At 42.9% G+C, this 26,500-nt stretch overlaps 1 protein-coding gene across 8 annotated transcripts in view; it reads right to left on the reverse strand.

Annotated features, from left to right (window-relative positions):
* Positions 1-26,500, reverse strand: part of TBC1D4 (TBC1 domain family member 4) — a 101,247-nt gene that overhangs the window by 41,844 nt on the left and 32,903 nt on the right. For all 8 annotated transcript variants that reach the window (XM_088668521.1, XM_035114248.3, XM_088668519.1 and 5 more), the window contains exons 2-7: positions 13,814-14,410; positions 10,942-11,031; positions 6,708-6,812; positions 4,752-4,884; positions 1,620-1,711; positions 1,147-1,257 (exon numbers count right to left, since the gene is read on the reverse strand). In XM_088668521.1, coding sequence (XP_088524647.1) covers positions 1,147-1,257; positions 1,620-1,711; positions 4,752-4,884; positions 6,708-6,812; positions 10,942-11,031; positions 13,814-14,410 — 1,128 coding nt within the window. The remainder of the gene's footprint in view (positions 1-1,146; positions 1,258-1,619; positions 1,712-4,751; positions 4,885-6,707; positions 6,813-10,941; positions 11,032-13,813; positions 14,411-26,500) is intronic.

Consider the following 26,500-nt stretch of genomic DNA (forward strand, 5'->3'; position numbering starts at 1 on the left):
GCCAATAAAGCGAGATGAGCGCCGCAACCCCAGTCTCGTCAGCGACGGGACCTTACGGTCAGGGGTCCCTTTACCTTTAAGGAAACCAGGTCAAACTAGATGCAACATCAGGCAGGGGTGCAAAATTCGTCGCTGACTTCTTGATGTTGCTGCTATAAACAATTTGGATTGCGGCTGGGCCACAGGGGAGTAGTGTATCCTTTTTTGTGTGTACTGCAGCCCCAAAGCAAATCAGAGGGTCCCATTGGCCATTCATTTGCTAAAAGCAAAGCCAGGGTTTCATATTCTAGGGAGTCTCCATGCATGAATATGAAGGCTCATGCTCCCTTGCTACAGGCATTCACATTAAAAACATTTGGGGGGGGGGGTTGCATGCAAAGTTGTAGGTGGGACCTCTGTCAACACAGGAGCAAGGAATACTCAATAGGGCTTTAGTTTAACTCAGGCTTCCTCAACCTCAGCCCTCCAGATGTTTTTGGCCTACAACTCCCATGATCCTAGCTAGCAGGACCAGTGGTCAGGGATGATGGGAATTGTAGTCTCAAAACATCTGGAGGGGCGAGGCTGAGAAAGCCTGGTTTAACTGCTCTGACATAGTTAACTGTTGCTGGGTTTTATAACCAAGTTTTGTTTCACAGTGTAGTTAAGTTTTTAACTTAATTGCTGCCTTAACAATATTTCAATCAAGATGGCGGTTTATAATTAAAGGAAGCTATTCTTGTAATGCTTAAGAGATCTCTCAGCATGATGGTAGCTCAATAATTTCTACGCTATGGTACTTATCATTCACCATCTTCCTTATTCTGCAAACGAAATCAACTTGCAACTCCCACCCCAAGGCTAGAGTTTCCCACCTCTCTCACAAGGCTAGAGCTTGGGGTCACCCAATGAAACTGATTGGCACAACACATAGCTGCCCTTTGGAATCCATTGCCACAAGGTGCCATAGTTTACCAACCTGACCATACATTAGCTCAGTGGGATTTCATCGGGACTAAGCTAAATGTATGCTTAGATGTATGCTGCAGCCCCAGAGAAGGTGTTAAGATGGTGATGGAAAACCATCCCACAGGAGCACTTGGGTTCACATTGTTCTAAGATGTCTTCCGCCATCACTGAAGAACAAAACAGGATACAGAGCCTTACCATTGGAGCCTCTCCAATATGCACATGAGCCTTTTGTTTAGCTTCACACAGTTGTCGCAAGTGTAAGATCACAAGCTCATTGTCTTCCTGGTCAGTAACGGGCTTCATTTTCTGTTAGGTGGGAAATAAGTAATAATTTTTTGGAAATTTGATACCTGCAATTCTGGTTCAACTTGATTTTTATAAAATAGACAATTCATTCTTGTAGAAATAAAGTATCAAAATAAATTCATTTCATTACATAATAATAATAATAATAATAATAATAATAATAATAATAATAATAATAATGTTTATACCCCGCCCATCTGGCTGGGTTTCCCCAGTCATTCTGGGTGGCTTGCAGCAGTTTAACAATAGCCTTCGGATTACACATTTGTGAATGGACTTTTGACTCTTGGTGTTTCTGAGCTAACAACTTGATCCTGTAGTCTCGTTCCAGAGAATGAATGCCAACCGGTTCGGTTTATTACCTGCACACGCTCAAAGATGTCAGCTTGCTCATTGTCACTGAGAGAGGACAGATGTTTCTGAATCACAAGTTTAGCTCTTGGCGGATAAAGACCTTAAAAAACAACAGAGGGGAAGGCAGACATTGATCAGGTAAGTTATATTTATTTGACAAACTACCTCACCAGAACATTAACACTGAATAATGTGCAGTATATTAAATCATGACAATGTCAAAGAAAACCCAGATTTTATGTTAAAAACAAAATCAAACCAGTTTGTACGTTTCTGTTCCACAACTTTTACAAATTCAGTCTTATTACATTCTTAATTTATGGAAGGGGAAGGGGGAGGTCTCAAACAAGCAAGTGGGTAAATAGAACTACCACCAGTGATGTGATTATGTGGTTTTAGGCACTAGACTTAATGATCTTATTGGGGCCCTCCTTTTTAGATGCAAGGGAAGATGGCTTCTGCCATGTGCCAAGTGAGAACCATCTTCTCAGATGCACAGCCATGCCTCAGAGGATTCGAGAGGGAGTTGATATGACACTAGGGGACACATGAGGATGGCAGCCAGAAAGGCCTCCTTCATATGAGCACTGTGGGATTTCTGTTTGTGTGCCACATTTTAAGAGAGATTTTCTTTTGAGAAACTTTTTCTCGGCTGCTCTGAGAGCCTCTTGGCAGTATGAAGTAGGCTTTTCCCTTCACTGGTACTCAATATTTAACAAAATTAAACAATCATACCACCAGGTCTGGTACCTACTTTCACCTGGAACGCCTCTATCGACTGAAGCACAGTCTTCCAAGATAAAGCATTCTTTTTAAATAAAATAAAATAAAATAAAAACCCACCCACATGTGACAGAAATCCTCTTTAAGCTGTTGGCGTAACTAAATCAATGCAAAGTTGTTGTTGTTTCGTGTGCGTTTTTCTTGCTCAAGGGCAGAATCATAACTCAGCAGTGAGGTGCCCCCCCCTTTAAGGCCAAGGAAGGACGTACCCCTTTCAAAACCCGCAGGATTTCAGTTTGAGAGTTTGAGCGGTCAGTCATTCTCGAGAGAGGTGATTATAGGTCCTATATATACCCTGCCAGCCAACAACCCCCCAAGACAAAGCTCTTTCTTTTCTTGATGAAAGCATCAGCTAAAGTCACGGTGGGCTGTACTTGCGCAGACTTGGCACACTTCTCTGCCCACCAGAGGGAGCTGACAACTAAATATGTACTTTTGCTATAAACACATGCCAGCATAGAGGAAAGTATGCTTTATTTTGGGCTGGGGGGAGGGGGGATTACCATGTGGGAAGCCTTGTCATGCTGTCAGTATAGTGACTAGCTTCCAACGGCCTCCATTTTGAATAAGGTTTCCATTTGTTGTTTGTTGTTTAGTCGTTTAGTCATGTCCGACTCTTCGTGACCCGATGGACCAGAGCACGCCAGGCACTCCTGTCTTCCACTGCCTCCCGCAGTTTGGTCAAACTCATGTTCGTAGCTTCGAGAACACTGTCCAGCCATCTCGTCCTCTGTCGTCCCCTTCTCCTTGTGCCCTCCATCTTTCCCAACATCAGGGTCTTTTCCAGGGAGTCTTCTCTTCTCATGAGGTAGCCAAAGTATTGTAGCCTCAGCTTCATGATCTGTCCTTCCAGTGAGCACTCGGGGCTGATTTCCTTCAGAATGGATAGGTTTGATCTTCTTGCAATCCACGGGACTCTCAAGAGTCTCCTCCAGCACCAAAATTCAAAAGCATCAATTCTTCGGCGATCAGCCTTCTTAATGGTCCAGCTCTCACTTCCATACATCACTACTGGGAAAACCATAGCTTTAACTATACGGACCTTTGCCGGCAAGGTGATGTCTCTGCTTTTTAAGGTGCTGTATAGGTTTGTCATTGCTTTTCTCCCAAGAAGCAGGCGTATTTGAATTTCGTGACTGCTGTCACCATCTGCAGTGATCAAGGAGCCCAGGAAAGTAAAATCTCTCACTGCCTCCATTTCTTCCCCTTCTATTTGCCAGGAGGTGATGGGACCAGTGGCCATGATCTTAGTTTTTTTGATGTTGAGCTTCAATGTGTGAGTCATCCCTTTGATGGAAACTGTTGCCCAGGATGAGTTAGGGCTCATTTAGACTTCCTTTTGCTCTGCATTTTCCAGGCACAGGGTCCATGTTGAAACCTGTGTTTCACCGCTGAATCAGAGCAAACGGCAATTGGGTTTCCCACTGACTGCCCTTTGCCCTGATTTGGTGGTATGTATGCTGGCATCCATCCATCCATTCATGAAACCATATATAAGCACGCCTTTGGGGGTGGTCAAACCATTGGAGAGTTACATTACTGTAGAGACCGACATGGGAGAGACAGGTTTTGTTGCAGGTGGGGCTGATGAAGGTGCCCTGTTTTGCTGCTATGGGTGCAGTGGGGTGTTTTTTCTCTCAGTGTTAAAATGCGGCAAGACAAGCACCAAGACAAAAACAACAACAACACTGGACCTGTGCCTAGAAACACAGCGCAAAAGGAAGTATCTAGATGAGCCCTTATAGACATCTAACAAATATCTAGAAAAATAGCACTGCTCAGGTGGAATGACCAGCCAGGGTGGGAACCAAATGGAACCCTCCATACTGTCAATCTCAGAATACCAAGATACTGTGGGGTGGTCTGTAGGGAGCAAGCTGTTGCCTTCGTGATTTGTTTGTAGGTTTTTCAAAATAACCTCTCAAGTCACCATTTGAAACACAATTCCTGAACAGATTAGCTAGACCTTGGTCGAATTATGGAGAGCTCTTCTTCTGGATAGGGTTCATATAGTTCAAGGTAGCCCCTCTTCCTTTCCTTTAAAAGGCAACAGTCTGGCCCATGCCCTATTTATGGCTGTGACAGGAATCCTATAATAGGCAGGGGGGCTGTAATAGGTGGGTGGGCCTTCTTGATACAGAACCAAATATCCACAAGAAGCAGTTATAGTCCCTCACAGTTAGGCAACTTTACATAGAATTACAGCCTTAGCCAGGCTTATACGGACACTGGAAAACTTAGCATGGCACCCTAAGCAAAGGAGGTTTGACTGTTACTGCAAAACAAGGCCCCGAGGCACCTTTGTGTGCAAAGCACAATGCTCCAGATTCGGAAAGCAAGCAAGGGCTCCCAGCTACCTTCAATCCTTTCGCAGAGCTTGTGCAGAAAGTGCATTGGGCAGGCCTCGCAGAGCTTAATCTGAGTCTTGGCGCTCTGGAGGGCTGCAGCCGTGCTGAACGCTTGTTTCAGAGTGAGCATGACTTCATCCACCTGAAAAGGGGGGATTAAAATCCAATGAATCCTATGTGTGCATCTTAATACCAGTTACATAAAAATACATACATACATCTATATATTTAAAACCAGACACTTTGAGCCCATTTTCAATCTAGCTAGCAAACCACTGAGTTACCATTAGAAATAAAAAGCACAGCAAACTTCCTGACAGAAATGAATGGGAGTTACACAATGGCTAAGGAGAACCCATTCATTTCACTACAGCTTCTGCGGAAGAATCTGCCAGTGTCCTGTGTCCTATTTTCATTTAAATGGGCTGTTAAAATTAGACTGATTTTGCAGGCTCTGTTTCACATTTGGGTTGCTGGGGTTTTTTTTAAACATGAGTGCCGTTTTTCTTGCGTCGTCGTTGTTTTTTTTTAACACAGCTGAATTGTTTGATAATAGGGATCAGACACTTAACTTTTGCAATAAGCACAATGAAGTTATTAAATCCTACTCCTGGATAGAATTTAAGTTAGAGAACTGGGCCTTTATGTACTGGGACTAAAAGGAGCTACCAACTTATTAGTAACCAACTGAACAGCTCGCCAGCCTTTATTGTTTCCAGACGGTAGTCTGGGCCATGCTCCCCCCAACACAACTGCAAATAGAGGCAAGCAAAATTCCCACACTCTCCCACGTTAGGGGGGGGGGCTTTACATTCTCTGTGAGGGAAAGGGTCAGAGGTTATAAGGCTTCCCCTCGAGTGGTATAGAGATTCAAATCCATTTTCATGCCCTGCATAGAAGCTTTTCAGTACTGTATCTCCTTTCCCTTCCTATATTTTATCTTGTGCCGTTTAAGAAAGCCAGACCTCGAGTCTGGAAAAATCTGGAACAGGATTCACTTTTTACAGTAGCTTCTAGTTTGCTTTGAACTTCCTTCTTTTTTGCATTTGGACACGGTTCCACAGCTTTCTTGTGAAGAATATTTGCCATGAAAGGAAAGCGAGGCCCTCGCCTTTGGATTGTTGCTTAGCAGAGTATTTGGTGGCTGTGCAATTTTCTCTTTCCAAATATCACATCATCTTTATCACTTAGACCCTAGCTGTTCGGAGCCTTAAATGGCGCAGGAGCCTAGGCACAGATTTCTGTTTTGGCTTTTCTGTCAAAACGGCTTTTAGTTATAAATTGCCGCCATTCTCACCACCTGAAATCACAGAATAAAATTCTGTCCTGCCAATATAGAAGGTCTGAGGGCAGTTGTGCATGCATAAACTGGTGTATTATTTGTGAGGCATGTAGGAAGTCACGTCAATCAGGCATCAGAACAAGCGATACCCTTTTTGCAACTATGGGTGTTGGTTGTGGGGGGAGGCAGCTATTATACTCTTTTAGGATTGTAGTACTTTGGGTGGGTACTGTTGGGGTTTTTTTTGTTTTTTTGTCAATTGGATTGTTTCTGGGATTTCCCCTGCTACTGCAGAACCATAGTCTCTTGAACCCCAGGGTCTTTTTCCTCCTGCCCTTGTGATGATGATGATGTCGCTGCCCCTATCTTGGTGAAGAGAAAAGGGAGATGTGCCGCACTTCATTACCCAGCTCAAAATGGGTATGAAATATCTGACGAATGTGCCCTGGCACATGAAATTACTGCCATAGGATCTGGGAAGGAAAACACAGACTAGACGCGTGTGCAGCTCTCTCCCCCCCCCCCCCCCCGTCCAGAACTAAGAGTCACAAGGAGATCACGTTATGGATTTGGCCTGTGTCCAAAAAAAAAAAAAAGGAACACAAAAATCTGACCACACTTTTGAAGATACAGATACAGATCACTAGATGGACTGAAGAATACAGTAAACAGTAGTGACTTACCAGAGATTCGCTTGCACACTGGAACACATAACAAACATACTGATTGATCCCAGGTTCCGCAGATTCCCGACAAATAAAACCAAAGTGATCTATGTGTCTTATGCCCTGGAGAGAAATAAAATGAAAAGCTAAACATACAGTGAGAAATTAACTGATGCTCATCGACTACTGATCATTAGGACTCAAGCATTATTATTATTATTATTATTATTATTATTATTATTAAAAAATCAGGAGTAACTAAACCTACTTTTCCTGTATCCCAATCACATAGATAGAAAAACCACGATCCATTTGTGGTTGTTTAAAAGAGAGCGTATAAATATATACAAACATGTCTGAATATGTGATGCTCCTTGCTCCAACACACATCTCCAAAAAACAAACAAACTCCAAAGCAAACAGATCACTATTTTGAATTACTACACTGAAGAGTCAGGATCATTTTTCTGACTTTTGTTTCTTCTTCCACTGCCTATTCCTCCTCTCAGTACACATTTCTGACACTCCCCCCAAGCCCTGTGAATCAAGAAGGACACCAAAATTATGTATGCCCTTTCTTTCTGAGGGGAGCATGAAGAGATCCGAAATGGTTAAGTTTCTACTTGGCATAGCTCCCGACTTCTAGGCCCCAGCATACAAAATGAAAATGGTGGCAGCCTTGGCCTGAGTTGAAATGGGTCACATGCAGTGTTTATTTGTATACACTGGTACGTGTATAAAATTTGTATGTTCATCTGGTATGCCAGCCTAACTGCAACGTGCTCTACGTGGGGCTACCTTTGAAGGTGACCCAGAAGCTACAACTAATCCAGAATGTGGCAGCTAGACTGGTGACTGGGAGCAGCCGCCGAGACCACATAACACCAGTCTTGGCACATTGGCTCCCAGGACGTTTCCAAGCACAATTCAAAGTGTTGGTTGTTGTTTAGTCGTGTCAGGCTCTTCGTGACCCCATGGACCAGAGCATGCCTGGCACTCCTGTCTTCCACTGCCTCACGCAGTTTGGTCAAATTCATTTTAGTAGCTTCGAGAACACTGTCCAACCATCTTGTCCTCTGTTGTTTCCTTCTCCTTGTGCCCTCAATCTTTCCCAACATCAGGGTCTTTTCCAGGGAGTCTTCTCTTCTCATGAGGTGGCCAAAGTATTGGAGCCTCAGCTTCAGGATCTGTCCTTCCAGTGAGCAGCCAGGGCTGATTTCCTGAAGAATGGATAGGTTTGATCTTCTTGCAGTCTATGGGACTCTCAAGAGTCCCCTCCAGCACCATAATTCAAAAGCATAAATTCTTCAGCGATCAGCCTTCTTTACGGTCCAGTGTTGGTACTGACCTTTAAAGCTCTAAACCAGGCATCCCCAATCTGTGGCCCTCCAGTTGCTTTGGCCTACAATTCTCATGATTCCTAGTTAACAGGACCAGAGGTCAGGGATGATGGGAATTGTAGTCCAAAACATCTGGAGGGCCGAAGGTTGGGGATGCCTGCTCTAAACGGCCTTGGCCCTGTATACCTGAAGGAGCATCTCCATCCCCATCGTTCAGCCTGGACACTGAGATTCTCCTCTGAGGGTCTTCTGCCAGTTTCCTCGCTGCAAGAAGTGAAACAAAATAAAAAAATCCCTTCCAGCACCACCTTAGAGACCAACTAAGTTTGTCATTGGTATGAGCTATCATGTGCATGCAAAGGTCATACCAATGAAACTTAATTGGGCTCTAAGGTGCTGCTGGAAGGATTTTTTTTTATTTTTTTTTGACTACGTCAGACCAACACGGCTACCTTCCTGTGCAAGAAGTGAAGTTACAGGGAACCAGGCAGAGGGCCTTCTTGGTAGTGGTGCCCACCCTGTGGAACACCCTCCCATCAGATGTCAAGGAGATAAAGAACTACATAACTTTTAGAAGACATCCAAAGACAGCTCTGTATTAGGAATTTTTTTAATGTTTGATGTTTTACTACGGTATGTTTTATATATTTACTATGTTTTATATATTTATATATGGTGGCGCTGTGGGTTAAACCACAGAGCCTAGGGCTTGCCGATCAGAAGGTCGGCAGTTCGAATCCCCACGACGGGGTGAGCTCCCGTTGCTCAGTCCCAGCTCCTGCCAACCTAGCAGTTCGAAAGCACGTCAAAGTGCAAGTAGATAAATAGGTATTGCTACAGCAGGAAGGTAAACAGCGTTTTCGTGCGCTTCTCTGGTTCGCCAGAAGCGGTTTAGTCATGCTGGCCACATGACCTGGAAGCTGTATGCCGGCTCCCTCGGCCAATAACGCGAGATGAGCGCCACAACCCCAGAGTCAGTCACGACTGGACCTAATGGTCAGGGGTCCCTGTACCTGTGAATATATGCTGTAAGCCGCCCAGAGTGGCTGAGGAAACGCAGCCAGATGGGAGGGGTATAAATAATAAAATAATGATGAGTGTGTTTGAAGTAGTTTTGCAGTAAAATGGAAAACATGAAAAATAAAGTGATTTTAAGAAGTCAAAAACGGCACTGACCGCACTAAACAGTGTAAAGGAGGAAGGTATTCATTCTGCAACCGTATGCATGTCTATCTGTGAGTTTAGTCCTACTGAACTCAGTGGGGGTTGTGGCTGAGTAAACATGCATAGGTTTTTGCCAGCAGTTGACAACCCTCCACATGCTGCTGGGTCTATAGCTCTCCCCATACATTATCACCGGTCATGCTGACCAGAGCAGATGGGAGTTGTAGTCCAACGTCATCTTGAGGATCCCCCTCGGTTATATCACAAAGCCCTTGCAGAACAGAAGTGCAAGGACTTCAGACATCAACAGAAATGGAGCAGAAATGGAGCAGAAGTTCTTACTAAACCAAAAGCAAGCAGACGATTCTCTTTCCTTCACCAGCACTAAGGGAGTGAAAGTAATCACAGAGTTGCTTCTTACCACAACACAGTAAGTGAGACAACTGTCTGTAAGGTGGGAAACCCTAAAACTTAAAACTGGTGTACCTGTCAGTTAGTTTCTCTCCTCTTTCCTCTTAGTTCTTCCCTGGGAGGGTTTTTCAACAACCGAAGAGCAACAAGTGAGTTTGTTTTATTGTTCTCGGTACAGGGAAACTCTCACAGCTGCTTCTGACATGCAACGCCAAACTGATACGTTTTGATATTCGTGATCTGCTTGTACGAGTTCAATGCATGCAGCCTTCCTGCAAAAGCGTCAGTCACTAGAAAACAGCCGGTTGGAAGTGGCGTTGCTATTTTAGTCCAAGAGAACGCATGCTTGAGAACTCTAAAACCAGTGTTGAGGAAACTAAAAACGCAGCAACCTCCTCGAAAGACGATGACGTGATGAAGGTATTTGCCTGCGAGTCTCGTTGGGAAAATAGTGGCTGCAACCAAGCAGTTGAGAATTGCAAGCAGAAACTGCCTTCCATACACAAAGCCCACAGAAGCCCACATCTCACTATCTCTATCACAAAGCACATTCACTGGTGAGGTCCATCTATTTTGCACATGTAACAGGATTAGCTGTCACAACGAGACCCCATTTTGGGGGGTAGGGGAATGATCAAGAAATACCCCAGAGCGCTATTTCATCATTTGTCTCTTTGATACTTTTAATTTTAGATGTGAAGAACAGTTAAGATTTTCACCTGCAATTACCTTAATAAAGAGAATGAACTGAAACTTCTCCTTCAATAAGTAGGCAAAACATCATGTCAGAAGTACCCACTGATCATTCAATTTTATTTTAAATTTCAGATACAGTGGTACCTCGCAAGACGAATGCCTCGCGCAACGAAAAACTCGCTAGACGAAAGCGTATAGCAATTCTTTGTTGCCTCACAAGACGAAGCTTTCTATGGCCGCGTCTCGCAAGACTTTTTTTTTTTGCCGCCTGCCGTTTGTTTCCGCAAGACCATTTTTTTTGTCTTGTGAGGTACCACTGTAGTTCTAAATAATAACCTAAGAAAAACTGATTACCACGAGGAGTGGAAATGAGAAATCAGCAGCAAACAGCATGAAACTTAACAGATGTCTCTGTTGTTGATACTGCAGGATAATTCTCTGGCATTCCCTTTTGATTATTATATTTTGGGAGAATATACTGAATTCTACAGTTAAAAGCAGGAACAACTAAGCAGATGCTAACGAATAGTTCCTCCCACCCCAGTCCTTCTGCTTACACTTAATTTTCCAAACCTGTTTTTATTCTGAAGATGCCCAGCTTGTTTTCTCCAAACTCTCTTCAACCCAGCCTGGATACCCACCTGAGAACATGAGGAGATATCTTTGAAGTTCTTCTCAAACACAACCGATTTAGTATCTGGACTGATGAGGTTAATTTCAAATCGACCAACCTTGAAAAGAGAGAAAACAACAACAACAACAACATGTTAAGGCAACCAGAACACCGTGGACAAATAGCTAACCTTGAGACTTGAGGTGCCAGAAATTTTTACTCGTGCCTGTTCAACAAAGGGAAGTGTATCAAAAAGTGATGTCATGCCAACAGTAATGATTAGGACAAGGTGACAGTTCTGCTAAGCCACCTGAAAGCAACTGGAACAGAGAAAGAGCAACAGGCATATACCGGTAATATACTCAGTCTCACTAGTGCTTTGCTTTTGTTTTATTCAGGATTCCATTTTATCTATGGGATGAGTAGTCGTCAGTCATTGAAGCTCCCACAGAAGATACAGGCTTGAAGTCTCCGTAACAACAAGCCTCTCCAATGTTCCAAAAAGTCAAGGCAGCTGGAAATATTCAGAGTAAAACTAGGTGACAGAAGATGAATACATAATGGGAATTACGAGATACAGAAAAATAGTCCAGAGGAACCAGGAAGAGCATCAGCATGCAGTTTAAGAATAGACATGGATGAATTTCCTCTAAATGCTAATAACCTTGCCTGCAAATATTTTCAATTTAAGGGATCTTGAAGATCATTTTAACCAGTCATCCAGAAGCTAATCTTACATGTTTACAGATTTAACACGCACCAAAGCAGAAAGTAAGTGTGAACAGGACTGGTCACAATGAATTTTATCTGCAGTATATCAAATTGCTGGCTGTGTTATCAGTTGAACATGTACATGTACAGTATCTTTTTCAGTATACAGTGGTGCCTCGCTAGACGAATTTAATTCGTTCCACGGGTCTTTTCTTATAACGAAAAATTCGTCTAGCGAATCCCATAGGAATGCATTGATATTTTTTTGGATTTTTTTGCCCATAGGAACGCATTAATTGAATTTCAATGCATTCCTATGGGAAACCGCGATTCGCTAGACGAATTTTTCATAAAATGAATTCGTCTAGCGAGGCAACCTCCGCTAGAAAAAAACCTTTCGTTAAGCGGAAATTTCGTTAAGCAGGGCATTCGTTAAGCGAGGCACCACTGTATAATAGCTTTGGGATGCTTTTTACGATGGTGGTCAACCAAACAAAAACATAATTTAGAGACACTTCTCCATTATTTAGAGCCATTGCTTCCCCAGTGCTCCAAACTACAATTCTGGCCTCACAGGTTAGAACCCACAAACCACCACATATTCCTCTTAAAATTTATATTTCATTTTGTGAAGTTTTCCCCTCTTGCTCCATTTGCTGAACATACAGTGGTACCACAACTTACGAAGACGATCCGTTCCGCGGCGCTCTTCGTAAGTCAAAGTCTTTGGTTGTCGAAGCGCCTGTTCTGTGCATGCGCGAAGCGCGATTTTGCACTTCTGCGCATGCACGGAGTGCACACGCCGCTTCTGCGCAGGCGCAGAACACACGCGCGGCGACAAGACTTCCAGGTTTGCTGACTTCGGAAGTCGAAACCTTCGGAAGTCGAGTCATTCGGATGTTGAGATACCACTGTATTATACTTTTTGCCATACTTACATATACTTTTGACTCTTATGTATAGTCAGAGGGTGGGGAGGGGTATTATTCTGAACACCCGTCAGAGTAATACCCCTCCCCACCCTCTGACTATATATAAGGGTCTGGTGACTTCTGTTTCAGTGTATCTGAAGAAGTGTGCATGCACACAAAAGCTCATACCTATGACAAACTTAGTTGGTCTCTAAGGTGCTACTGGAAGGAATTTTTTTTATTTTTTTGTTTCGAGAGCTGGACCATAAAGAAGGCTGATCGCCGAAAAATTGATGCTTTTGAATTATGGTGCTGGAGGAGACTCTTGAGAGTCCCATGGACTGCAAGAAGATCAAACCAATCCATTCTGAAGGAAATCAGCCCCGAGTGCTCACTGGAAGGACAGATTGTGAAGCTGAGGCTCCAATACTTTGGCTACCTCATGAGAAGAGAAGAATCCTTGGAAAAGACCCTGATGTTGGGAAAGATTGAGGGCACTAGGAGAAGGGGACGACAGAGGACAAGATGGTTGGACAGTGTTCTCGAAGCTACTAAAATGAATTTGACCAAACTGCGAGAGGCAGTGGAAGACAGGAGTGCCTGGCGTGCTCTAGTCCATGGGGTCACGAAGAGTCGGACATGACTAAACGACTAAACAACAACAACGTCAGACCAACACGGCTACCTACCTGTAACTAGTTATTTGCTTTTTCAGGATTTGCTTTGGGAATGCAATATATACAGTATATATATTACAAAATAGGTACTCGATTGCTATGGTACATTATCTTGCATTCCCTTTCAGCTCTGTTCAAATGCACAATTGCAGTAGCTTAACTCTAGTTGATTACTGGCCAGCAAATCAGACTGAGAAAAATACGTTCTGAAGTAGGTTAGCAAACCGTAGTTTGGCATGATGTCTGACTTGAGAAACCATTGTAATATTCACTGTTCTGCTGCACCAAGGAGACAAGTGCATAGGGTTACAAGATGGCATAAAATGAAAGCAGAACAATTCTTAAATCATAGCTTAGATTTTATATGTTTTAGCATCCAAACCCTAGTTTGAGTGTCCAACTACTGGTTTAGTCATCTGACAGACAAATTATCATGGTCAGTTTCAGGCTCAAAGAGTTACGAATACTGTACTCAAATACTTTTTGAAAAAGGCAACACTTTTAAGAATTTAGAAATATACAGTGGTACCTCGGGTTACGAACTTAATTCCTGAAACCGTTCTTAACCTGAGGTACCACTTGGATTGCACACAGAACATACCTGAAACAGCATGGTCCTGTTCTTTTCGGAGTCAGAAGGCTGGACGTGGCTCGGGGCGCTTGCGTGACGTCTCCGGGATTGTGTTTTCAAACTATTGTCGTGAACCTTCCTTTGCATGACGCCCGTCACACTGCTGCACCGCGATCGGAACTCCTGCTGCTCATCAAACCCCGAATCCTCCAAAATGCGCTCGGGGAAAGAGCCGCGGGAGCTGGCCAAGCTGGCCAGGTTGGGCTGGCTTCCAACTATGAACATCCCGGGGCTACCACTGTTGAGGCCGTCCACCTCCTCAAACGGACTGTCCGAGGGAGAAGAGGCCAGTTCCCCATCGCACTCCATAAGATCCGTGATAGATTCTGCATTCCTCTGCTCGCTCAAGAGTTTCAGGCGCTGACGCTCGTGCAGGCTGAACTTCTCGATGCAGTCATCAATCAGGCTGGAAGGTGCCTTTTTGTGTGCCACCGTCACTTTGCCACAGTAGAGAACCTCAAATTTTTGAGAGTTGTAGAAGGCATCTTCGCTGTCTTTGTTAGGCTTGGCGTCCTCTTTTAGGGCTGCTTTGCAAACCTGTCTTATGCTGCTGATGACATCTGGAACCTTTAGAAAAAGAGAAAGAAAATCATCATCAACAAAATGAAAACTGAAAGAAAACCGAGAACTTTTTAACATAAAGAGAGGCGTGTCCTTTAGGAGAAGGGGAGTGGAGGTTTGCCTTCCACTAAGGTTACCAGATTTTTTTCAATGAATCCGGGGGCACTTTTCAACTTCCTACTAAATAGATGGATTTTGTCAGGGGACTGATTTGTAAATCCAGGGACTGTCCCTGGGAAACGGGGATGTCTCGTAACCTTACCTTCCACTTGCCTTGGATGGGCATCCAGAAAAAGGATTAGCTCAGTCCTTACATATAAGGAAGATCTTATGGAAGATTCAAACAATCTATACAGTGGAACCTCGGTTTATGAACACCTTGGTTTACAAATTTTCAGTTTACGAATGCCGCGGACCCATCTGGAACGGATTAATTCACTTTCCATTACTTTCAATGGGAAAGTTCGCTTCAGTTTATGAACAGACTTCCAGAACCAATTACACCCATGCTTCGGGTTAAGTACGCTTCAGGTTGAGTACTCCACAGACTAGTCTGGAACGGATTAATCCATTTTCCATTACTTTCAATGGGAAAGTTCACTTCAGTTTATGAATGCTTCAGTTTATGAACGCTTCAGTTTATGAACAGACTTCCGGAACCAATTGTGTTCATAAACCGAGGTACCACTGTATATATAAAAATGTAAAAAAGGTGAAAATGTGGGCTCCACTTTTCTCGGTAACCGCTTGATTGCTTGTCCCGGAATTTGGACACAACGATCCATGCCACTACCCGAGTGTTTGTACCACCTCGGATTGCTCACATCTCATACCTGTTTCTCCTCGAACTAAAACAGCGCCCTCAAGTGGTGTTATTCCCACAGCTCCACCTCCTCCCTCCCCATGGAGTCTAGCCCACACCCACAAACCCCACCTCCAACATGCCTTTTGCAGCAACTAGGCCGAGTAGAGGTTTGAAGACAGGCCAAACAGAGGTGGGGACTCCCCTGGGTGGGGGGGTGAGTGGGAGGAGGGGGAATGAAAGGTCATGAGGAGTTGGGACAGGGTGGGGCCGATCACAGGGATGAGCCTGGGGGTGGGGGGGAGGAGTCTGAAGGGGGACTGGGGGCCCATTTAACAGACTAAGCCACAACAACGTGTGGCAGGTCCAGCTAGTTACCTGTAAAATGACCTATCACCTTTTCTGGACTGGAGAGCGTGAGGTTTAGGGACTGTATGCTCCCTTTGCTTTTGCATGGATTCCAAATGGAATTCAGACATGCCTCTGTGTGGTTATCAAGTGCTCCATGCATTCATGAACAGGACACACTGTAAAATCTAAGCATAACCAAGACAGGAAGCGCATCTCTGTTATCACACAGACACACACACACACACACACACACACACACACACACACCAGACACACACTTCAGTTTGGGCAGGGGACAATGACATCTATTTGCCAGTACTGCAAGCTTGGAGAAGGGGGTTAAGAGCACAAATTTCCTAACTGTGGTCCATGGACCACTAGAACTCCACAGACTTCATTCTGGTAGTCTGCAGCATGTTTACATTGATTACAAGTGTATTTGACTGCTTCTTTTATTTCTTATATTCTATTTTATTGATATGCAATTTGAATTCTATGGAATGCAAACTGAAATACAATAAACTACAGTAAAAGAAATGAAAGAAGCATTATTTTTATTAAGCATAAAAAGCAGCCTTTCTTATGACAGTAGAATTTGTGCAACAATTTCAAATTTCAAAGACTTGAGTACGGATAAGAAATTTGATCATTACAAAGGCGACTTTCTACTTGAACTTCAACATCAGCTTGATCTCACAGGTTTAGAAAAGATACAACCCAACGGTTCATTTATTTACTTTGAGCGTTAACCTATCAAAGGAAAATATGGCATGCTCCCACAGTATAAAAATTCTCCATTTGGAGTGGTGGCGGTGGGAAAGGACAATGTAGGGCAGCCAATTTTCATTTGATGGGATATGCTTTACAGCAGCACAAAACCATCACTGAAATACAGGCTTATGCTGACCACCATATCCATTTTGGATACAGAAAATGGGACATACATTATAATACAATACTTCAAGTGAAGAAGCCTGTGATTATTACTAGTTCTGCCACACATCTCACATATAAAAAGCTGAAGCTATTCTGCTAGTAAATTTCCCCCGAAAGATGAAATGCTATACACATAACACACCAGCTGCATTAATATTTTCTTTATGATTTTTTTTAGGTAGGTGCTTTAAGATTTAGCAAGCTAGAAGTGTCTCCTATTCCATATGTAACAAAGTGGTACCTTGTTATTAGCATTTCAGCAGAACAGTGAAGGCATTCTCAAAGTTTTACAGAGCTCCAGAAACAGAAAGAGGACTGTACTGTATTTAGAAAGACTTTCTTCCTCTGCAAGGGGAAAAAAGTCTCTCTTGCTACAGAATTTGCAGCTATTTCACGGCGTTTCCTTAGACACTCTGTTCACAGCAACTTGCATGGTTTTTCAAGAAACAGTCATTACAGATTCAAAAGCAGAGTGTTTCCTGATATTTAAAACACAGGAAGCACATATGCTGTCAAAGCATTTAACTATCTACTGGCCCTTCTAGTTGCATTCTTAAAACTATATACCGTAATTAAAACTAAATTAAAGGAGTCTGATTCACATAAGCAGACTAAAGTTTAAGTATTTTACAGGTATAAACATGGGTGGATTGTAAACTATGGGTAATGTATTGTATCATGCACACAGATGTTTAAAATTCTCCTTAAATTGTTCACATGTGAGCATCTCTGAAATACATGAACCCAAGTGTTATTACTTTATTTTTGTTTACACTCAAGTAAACACTGGAGAATGGTGCTAACTGATGCAAAGAGCCCTCACTTCGGATTACATGATTTTATAAACATTACAGTAACTCAAACGTCAGCTTAAAAGCATTATCCAACAGTGACTCTGCTTCCAAGATCAAAGTGGAAAGTCTGCCATCTACTCATTAAGTGTTATTATATTGATCATAAAGATGCACATAAAGGAGCTAAAACATATTCTTATTTCTGTGAGCAAGCATAAAATAGCTTTGTATCTAAAAGGAGCAAGTTAATAAAACAGCAGTTGCCAAGGAATGTATTACTTTGCTCTATGAAGAGACAGGTGCCATTTGTAAAATTTTGAATTCAAAGCTATTGGGGAACCAAGCTTGTTTAGCAGCCTATATTTATTGAGAAAACAACCTGTAGGAGATAGGCTGGAGAGAGAGAGAGAAGCACAAATCAATGGTATTGATGCATCAGGTTTGGAGCAATTGGATTTTTGGTACGACATCAGCCTTGCTTAGGAGACCGGGGAAGAAACAGCAAGAAATATCCATAGATAAAGGCTCTTCCTTTTGGTAGGGCAAACTTGATTCACTTTGATGACGTAGACATGAGAGGAATCTTTCCACTGGCTTCCCAGCAGGCTCCTTGGCCAAGCTGATCTCAAAAAAGAGGGGCAGTTGCTGAAGGGAGGGGAACCAAGATACAGACACATGCATATACTGCATATAAGACGACTTTTTAACCCAGGAAAATCTTCTCAAAAGTCGGGGGTTGTCTTATACGCCAGGTCGTATTTCTTATACGTCAAGTATATCGCAAACTCTATATTTTAACTGGAAAAGTTGGGGGTCGTCTTATACGCCCAGTCGTCTCATACGCCGGAATATACGGTATATTCAGTATACCTGAAAGAACGTCTCCACCCCCATCGTTCCACCCAGACACTGAGGTCCAGCGCCGAGGGCCTTCTGGTGGTTCCCTCCCTGCGAGAAGCCAAGTTACAGGGAACCAGGCAGAGGGCCTTCTCGGTAGTGGCACCCACCCTGTGGAACACCCTCCCACCAGATGTCAAAGAGAAAAACATCTACTAGACTTTTAGGAGACACCTGAAAACTGTGAACACAGAAGCAACGCTCAAGCATGGCCGAAGCGTTCTGAACATACATTCATGACCTTGTATGTTCAGTGGAGAGAGTTCAAGTTCCATCGATTTATGCCATATTTCCAGTCACATCCATTCCTATTTATAGGGGTTGGGGTGGCAGCAAACAACTCTGCTGGCTCTTCTTAACCTCTCATCACCTTTAGCTAGAGCAAATCACAATTGTCTTGCTCACAGCATTGTGTGTTGAACCCTCCGCTCCCATCACATGAGCACTGGGCTTTGTCCTGATCTGTGTACAAAACACTCAACAACAACTTTATTCTGTCAGTCCCTTTTCACACTGAAGTGTTTCGAAGCAATTTACATAACAGAACTAGAAACAACAACAAAATACCCCTTAAAACCAAATAAAAACAGGCAGCGAAAGAGGACCTAAAGTGTTCATCCAAAATATATACAGTGGCACCTCTACTTACGAATTTAATGCGTTCTGAACGCACATTTGTAAGTCGGAAAAATTTGTAAGTCGAATCCCATAGGAATGCATAGGGAGAAAAAATTCATAAGTCGAAGCAACCCCATCTTAAAATTCGTAAGAAGAAAAAATCCTATCTAAACCGCATTCAAGATGGCGGACAGAGCTCCATTTGTAAGTAGAAACATTCGTAAGTAGGGTTATTCGTAAGTAGAGGTACCACTGTATATGAAAGGAATGTTATACATAAATATGGAAGAAAAAAGGAGATAAACATAATCAAACATTAAAAGGAAGAAGATGTAAAGGGGGCGATATTACAAAACTCTCGTGCGGTTTTATTCTAACTTGTGTGCCAAAATTAAAAGCGAAGCAGACAATATAACTCTTAAAGTCAGTCTAGGACTTGTTGCAGCATTGATGGATTTCCACCCTTCATTCTTCCCGTCAAAGGATGGAATCCAGATGGAAATGACTATCAATATGGCATCTTTGTAACTCCAACTGCAATGTTGATGCACAATACTATCACGCCACACACCGCTGTGGGTGGGATTTGTGCCAACCTGAAGGAATGAGATCATTGCAACCAACTAAATCTTGCTGCCGGATACTGCCATAATAACCATCCTTGCATGTATTTCTTGCACCAAATCAAATCCTAGCCTTTTTATTTATTTACTGCACCTGTGGCAAGTATTTTCAAGTTTATTTCGGCAACATAAATCCCCAACCCTCGATGAAGTGCAAAACCACTCCAGGATCGACCACAGCCGACAGTGGCTGAGTACTAAAAAAAAGAAAAGGGCAAAAAAAATCCCTGCGCATACCGTACTAATTCAGTGTCAGGGAAAAGGGATTTAGCCTAGCCTTCCTCCTGACATGCTTAATAACCACGTGCAGGGAATTGCTCCAGAGGTAGTTTCATGGGGTGCAGTGTGGTTTTAGTGGGGTGGATATATTGTGGATAATAAGAATAATATTAACTTGCATGCAACTCTCCCAGGTGGATCAGACTGCACCTCCAGGCAAGCAGGCTCTTTTCAAGGTATGTCAGAACAGGTGAGCAACATATGCTGGGAAGTGAAATATCTCCAGAGCAGGAATCTAGGTCAGAGATAGGAATTGCCATGCCTGTATTTACTCAGTTAGGTAAAGGGACCCCTGACCATTAGGTCCAGTCGTGACTGACTCTGGGGTTGCGGCGCTCATCTCGCGTTATTGGCTGAGGGAGCTGGCATACAGCTTCCAGGTCATGTGGCCAGCATGACAAAGCCGCTTCTGGCGAACCAGAGCAGCGCACGGAAACGCCGTTTACCTTCCCACGGGAGCGGTACCTATTTACCGGTATCTACTTGCCCTTTGACGTGCTTTCGAACTGCTAGGTTGGCAGGAGCTGGGACCGAGCAACGGGAACTCACCCCATCACGGGGATTCGAATCGCCGACCTTCTGATTGGCAAGCCCTAGGCCAGGCATCCCCAAACTGTGGCCCTCCAGATGTTTTGGCCTACAACTCCCATGATCCCTAGCTAACAGGACCAGTGGTTGGGGAAGATGGGAATTGTAATCCAAAACATCTGGAGGGCCGAAGTTTGGGGGTGCCTGCCCTAGGCTCTGTGATTTAACCCACAGTGTCCCATTTACTCAATTAAGTTTCAATAAATATCCGGAATCATGTGAAACACAGAAACTCCCACAAACTCATAACAGAAAAAGTATATACAATTACGTAAGGATATCACCTTACGTAACCTCAAGATCTTCCTTGAAGTGTGAATGTTCGTGGCACAATGTGCAAATGTCCCGTTCCCCCACCCCCATGTAGCTTCATCCTGATAAATAGCAAGTTTATCCTTCATCATTAACAAATGAACTACACATCTCTAGCACAGATTCCCTATCAGCCGTTATTCTCCACAAAAGCACATTCCAGAATGCCTATGCTGAAAATATTTCTGCTTCTGTTTGGGAGGAAAATAGGCCAGCCTCTTCAGCTTTTGCAACCAATATTACTTCTCGTTTTCTGAGCTCTGCATCTATATTTGAAAACTCAATGTTCCACTACCACATCAACACAGACTTTCCTCCCTCGTAATGATCTTTTAAAGAGGCTGCTATATTACAACACACAACCCTGGACACCTGCTAGAAATCCATTAACATTATACTTGTGTTGGCAGCAATTATTGAAGACAAGACGTAAGAAGTAAAGGCAAAAGAACTTCATGCACAAAATATAACTGAATGACAAAGCATAATCCTCTGAAAAACCAAGATATCCAACACATTTGCTTCCTTTCTGGGCATATAACTTCTTTTGCTTCCACACCAACCCCTGATATTGTCATTTTTAAAGAGGACTCCACACAACACAAGTGGTGCATTTTAATGTTTGCACTGCACTGCCATTCTGAGCCTCCTTAGGCTGCAGTCTAAAAGAGGTAAAGGTAGATTTCTTCATCTTAAGTTCAATAAACAAGCAGGCCAGAGTTAAGACACACAAGCCCTCCAGGCAAGCACAGAAGCTGGTACAGTATCCTGTTTATTTCAGGTTTATTTCCGAACCCAGTCGTAGCAATATGAAAACTAGGCTTGAACCGTTGGGCAAGGCATTTCTGTTTACCTAGCAATTTGTGTCTGACGTACTTGAAAACGTTGCCCTCTGCATAACCCAATGTAGGAATGTGGGCATAGCTGTCGACAGAGTTAGGTCTGCAAGAACTTGTCTTGCACACATTTTAATAAAGGCGATTTTATCTGTGGCCTTGAAAGACTGGCTGTTCTGGCTCATTTCCAGATTTAAAAAACAACAACATACAGGTATGTGCAGTGGAGCTTCAATTAATAGATACTAAAGGAATGCAGGTTGTTTCCAGTTCCAAGAGGTTCCTGCCTCCAAAAGGTTTTCCCTGCATAAACCCCCTGGCAGCTTGTGGTGTCCTTCAGCGAAACCCAAATTTTGCCACCAACTGCGGCTCGAAGCAATTCAATTGCGAGATACAGCCACTGACCAATTGAAGAAGGTTTACTAACAATATGGAACAATCACTTCCCAGCTGAAGAATGATCAGGGATCTCACACATTTAAGCCCCACCAGAGCATAACTTAGGCCAGGCATCCCCAAACTTCGGCCCTCCAGATGTTTTGAACTACAATTCCCATCTTCCCCAACCACTGGTCCTGTTAGCTAGGGATCATGGGAGTTGCAGGCCAAAACATCTGGAGGGCCGCAGTTTGGGGATGCCTGACTTAGGCCCATTCAGTTCTACAGAGATGAGTTTTCAGGAAAAGTAGAAAAGGCTTTGCAGAGAAACTAGAATGTAGGGATTTGGGATAGTTGTTGTTGTTTGATCGTTTAGTCGTGGTGCTCTGGTGGAGCGGCAGCAGCGGGAGGCCCCATTAGCTAAAGTGGTACTTCAGGTTAAGAACAGTTTCAGGTTAAGAACGGACCTCCAGAACAAATTAAGTTCTTAACCCGAGGTACCACTGTTAACACGGGTTGCGCATTTAGTAAGTTAAGGTTTTCAAACTTTGTGAGGCTTGAAGAGGAAAGAACCTAAATCGGAACATGGGGCTGGCTAAAACGACAAGCAGCACCTATTGCTCCGCTGCCTAATACTGTCTGAAACCAAGAGAACTATTCTGAGTGCCAAATAGGGGTCAAGGCTTGAATTTGGCCATTGTTTCCCCTCCCCCTCTTTGCCACTGAAGAAATTGCTTTAGCAACCAATGCAAGTTTTGAAGGCATTTGCAAAATGGGATTGCAGGGTACTGTGAAAAAATAATGCAAAATCCAACTGCACATGTCAAAGCTCTTGGGCACGCCATTGCAACTGTCTGGATCCCAGGCATTACATTTAATCCATCTTGCAAATATACGAAGCACCCTGCTTCATAACTTATGAAGCCAACTTTCAAACTAGTTACTTATACAATTCCCGCATCAAGATGGTTTGGTTCTTGGCCTCAAATGCCTGCATCCAGCAGGATAATTAATCTGATTTATTGCTCTTCGGAGTCTTAACATTTTCTCCTATTAACAAGAACTGAACTATATAAGGTTAATTAGTTTCCCCATCAACAGCCTTTTATCTTTCATCAATCACTTCCTTTTTTTCTTTTTTTTTTTTTTAAGCATCATCACTTCTGGGAAAAGAGCTGTAAAAGACAACTTCTTAGGGCAAAAGGCAACGGAATCCTGACATTTTTGAATGACCAAGCAGAAAACTGACCGTTAAATTCAGAAGGCCAAATATTCCTCAAGTATTTTCTTTGTCAGAACACAAACCAGGATATAAGTTCCGTTGCTTGTGCGCAACATTTCATAATAACATATCCCACTTCAACACTAGCTGCTATGCTTAAACAATCACACAGATTTTGCTTTTGAAACATCCTGCTCTCAATCAAGGCTGTACAAACAAACAAACAAACAAACAAACAAACAAACAAACAAAACCACCAATGACATCTAGTTTCAATTTTATTCAATAGCAATGAATCTGGTAGGGTAGAACCGGGGCTTTTTTCTGACCGGGACTCAGTTTTGGCACCTCTCAGGTGAGCGCCATTACCATTACTGTATAAGAGAACAAGGGAGGTGTTCATGGTTTGTTCTGGCACCTCTTTTTTTCTAGAAAAATAGCACTTGATAGAACTATTTCCTTAAGCACAGCTTTTTTCAGTCCTAGTTGGTGTCATTGCTTCTACTGGTGGTAGCTATGATATCACGAGTTTTCAACACAAAGTGCTGAATTAATCACAGAGTGATTTCAGCCAAACGGGGACCACACAAATATATAATTAAATTTACATGGATTACATCACTGAGGCTAATGAAGTCAATTGAGCGAAAGGGAAAGGAAAGATCAAAATGTTCCTTTCCTTAGCAAGGAATATAAAAACACACACCAGTTTTTTCTTTCTTTCACATATCGTTGCAGCATTAACAAGGAAGATATTAAACAGAAGCAAAATAAGCTGTTAACGCCACAAAAAAGGTAAATTTAGCAAGTCAGAAAAATGTCAAGCCATAAAAAGACACATACAGTATATTGTCATATACAGTACAGTACTTTGTCATCATGAAGTTCATAAACTGACATTGTCATCTCCGTAATTCCTGAATTAACAATCTAATACTAAACTTGGCCTTCACTCTGAAGTGTGTTTCAAAGCAGTTTCAACAGAAACTACTTGAAAACACACTTTAAAGCAGTGTTAGAAACTTAGATATAGAAGCTAACTGCCAAATGGCGCCTTCAACCTAGGTGACAGTTGCCACAAAGGAATGTCTTAGTGGGGCATTGTTGTAATCATGAAATTTATTATTATTACAGTGGTACCTTGGTTTTCAAACGTCTTGGAAGCTGGACGTTTCGGTTTTCGAACACCGAAAACCCAGAAGTAAATGGTTCCATTTTCCAACACACCTTGGAAGTGGAATGGCTTCCACTGCGTATACCTGTTATTTTTTCCAGTTTTCTGCAGACCGCCCTTTGTGCCTCGGTTTTTGAACGTTTCGGAATTCGAATGGTCTTCTGGAACAGATTACGTTGGAAAACCGAGGTACCACTGTATTATTATTATTATTTTCCTTCCTATACCATTTTATATTTTACAGGGGGAGAAATCTCTCCGTGCTTTACAACACATTAAAACATCAAGAAAAACAATCTAGAATAAAACCAATTCAAGCTTCAAGGGAAATATTTCAGATGGAGTCAGTCACAGCCTCTTAACCTCCCTCACAGGGTTGTTGTAGGGATCAACTGGGGAGGGGGATGAACCATGTAGTCCTTGGAGAAAAAGTTGGGATTTAAATGCAATAAATGAACTCTTCTGCTTACGGTACCTGCTTACTGAAAGCTGGTGGGGCCAGCCAGGTGGAGATCTCAGTGCCAGCTTGGCAGCCAGAGATCTCCATGTGGTTGAAACTGGACCCGCACCAGTTGAAAAACAGGCCTAATGCCTGGGGAATTTCTAGCACTGGCTGAGAGACATCGCCTTTGAAATGCACTTCCAGGAGGTTTCTCTTGAAACCACTAGGAAACGCTTTTCAAAGTGAAGGCCACACCTATAACCTATACCTGCCTCCCACCCAATGTCTTATGTGATGTCAAGGATGTGGCAGGGAGCCACGGTTGGGAAGAAACAGACTCACAGGTCAAACTGGGACGTCTGCTGGGCCAACGTATACCTGCGGGTTGTAGCTTCCTCACCCTTGTACAAAAGAGATGTTTTGATAATGATATCCCACCATTTTCAGTAAAGCTTAAGAGCTTATTAGTACCTTTCCTTAAGGTCACTCCAATGCCAGTGCTGAGGAGCCACTATTTTGCCACACATCAAAACGAGTTGTTCTTGGAAATTAACGTATTGCAAGAAACTGCACTGTAAACAGTGGGACGGAATTAAGCCCATTCATTCCCTGAAGAAAAGAGTTCCTTCCCAAGTAAAGTTATGAGGCTTAATAAACCAACAGCGTTTTGCAATTATGTGGTCTACTTTCCTTCCTCATCTGGACCACAAGCAATAAAGCACTCAGGTTGACATACTAACCGAACATATATTTTCATATATGGCAGTAAAATAGAAGAGGAGGGCAAAAACCGATCTCACCAGCTTTGGACTGCGGCTACAGCAAAGTGTCAACCTTTATTTCAGAACATTCTCAGCTGCATCAAAGTAGTATTATTTAGTTTAGACACGGTGAATTATTTATTTTCAAGAAAATTGGTCCTTGCAGAGAATGGATGCTCTATCAAGTACACAGGGCTTGTGTTAACACCTGGCTCAAACTTGTGAAAATCATTTGTCTTTAATAGCAGCCTGGTGTACAGAATTTAAGCCAGCAAAACTTTTTGTTAGTACTTTGGTCTTGATCCAAGAGCTACTCGAGACACTCCTCAGCTTTACCTAACGTCCGCCATTTTGAATAGATGGTCTCCAGTTTACAGAGTTAAGTGGTTCTATTAATTCTCTCGAGTCCCCTAAGTGGTCCATGCTGCATAGGATTGGGAGTGGGGATGGGGTGGAGAACAGGATGTTGCTTGAGAAGAAGTCACCCAAAACCTCCTGAGGCAGGCAGAGTTCCTTGGCAGACTCCTTGGATCCTGGCATTTGCCCATGCCAGGAAAAACAAAGTGTTGCAGCAGCTCAAGACTAAGCAAGTGCATTATAGGCTGGGATCTACTGCCTTAGGTGAGTGCCAGGAAAAACACCAGCTGCTTTATTTCTAGAACAGTTTTGATGGATCTTCAAGACTGTAGTGGCGCTGGCTTAGGTGGGCCAGTCCTCTCACACTGATGGGACAGAGTATCCATATTGATTGCAGATTCTTTTTATTTTAAAAAATCAAATGTGTGAAATAAAGAAACCAGCAAGGTCAAGCAATTCGACAGATCGAATCGTAATGTGACATGCCTACTACTAAACACAAACGAAAACAGATTCAAACCACGAAGTATCTGAGATTCGGTCAGCGTGGGTGACCCATTCCAGATTCACTAGTGGGAAATAAGTATAGCAAAGTGAATAGTCTAATATGTTTTAAGAGTCATGATTACTTTCAGCAGAGGCCATTTCTAGTCTCTGTTCAAACCAAGAACCACAGGGCCTATCCGCTGATGAAGTCCGACTTAGTAACTTTACACTTTAGAAACC

Source organism: Zootoca vivipara, chromosome 4, assembly GCF_965207765.1.
Source record: "Zootoca vivipara chromosome 4, rZooViv2.hap1.1, whole genome shotgun sequence".
Lineage (NCBI taxonomy): Eukaryota > Metazoa > Chordata > Lepidosauria > Squamata > Lacertidae > Zootoca > Zootoca vivipara.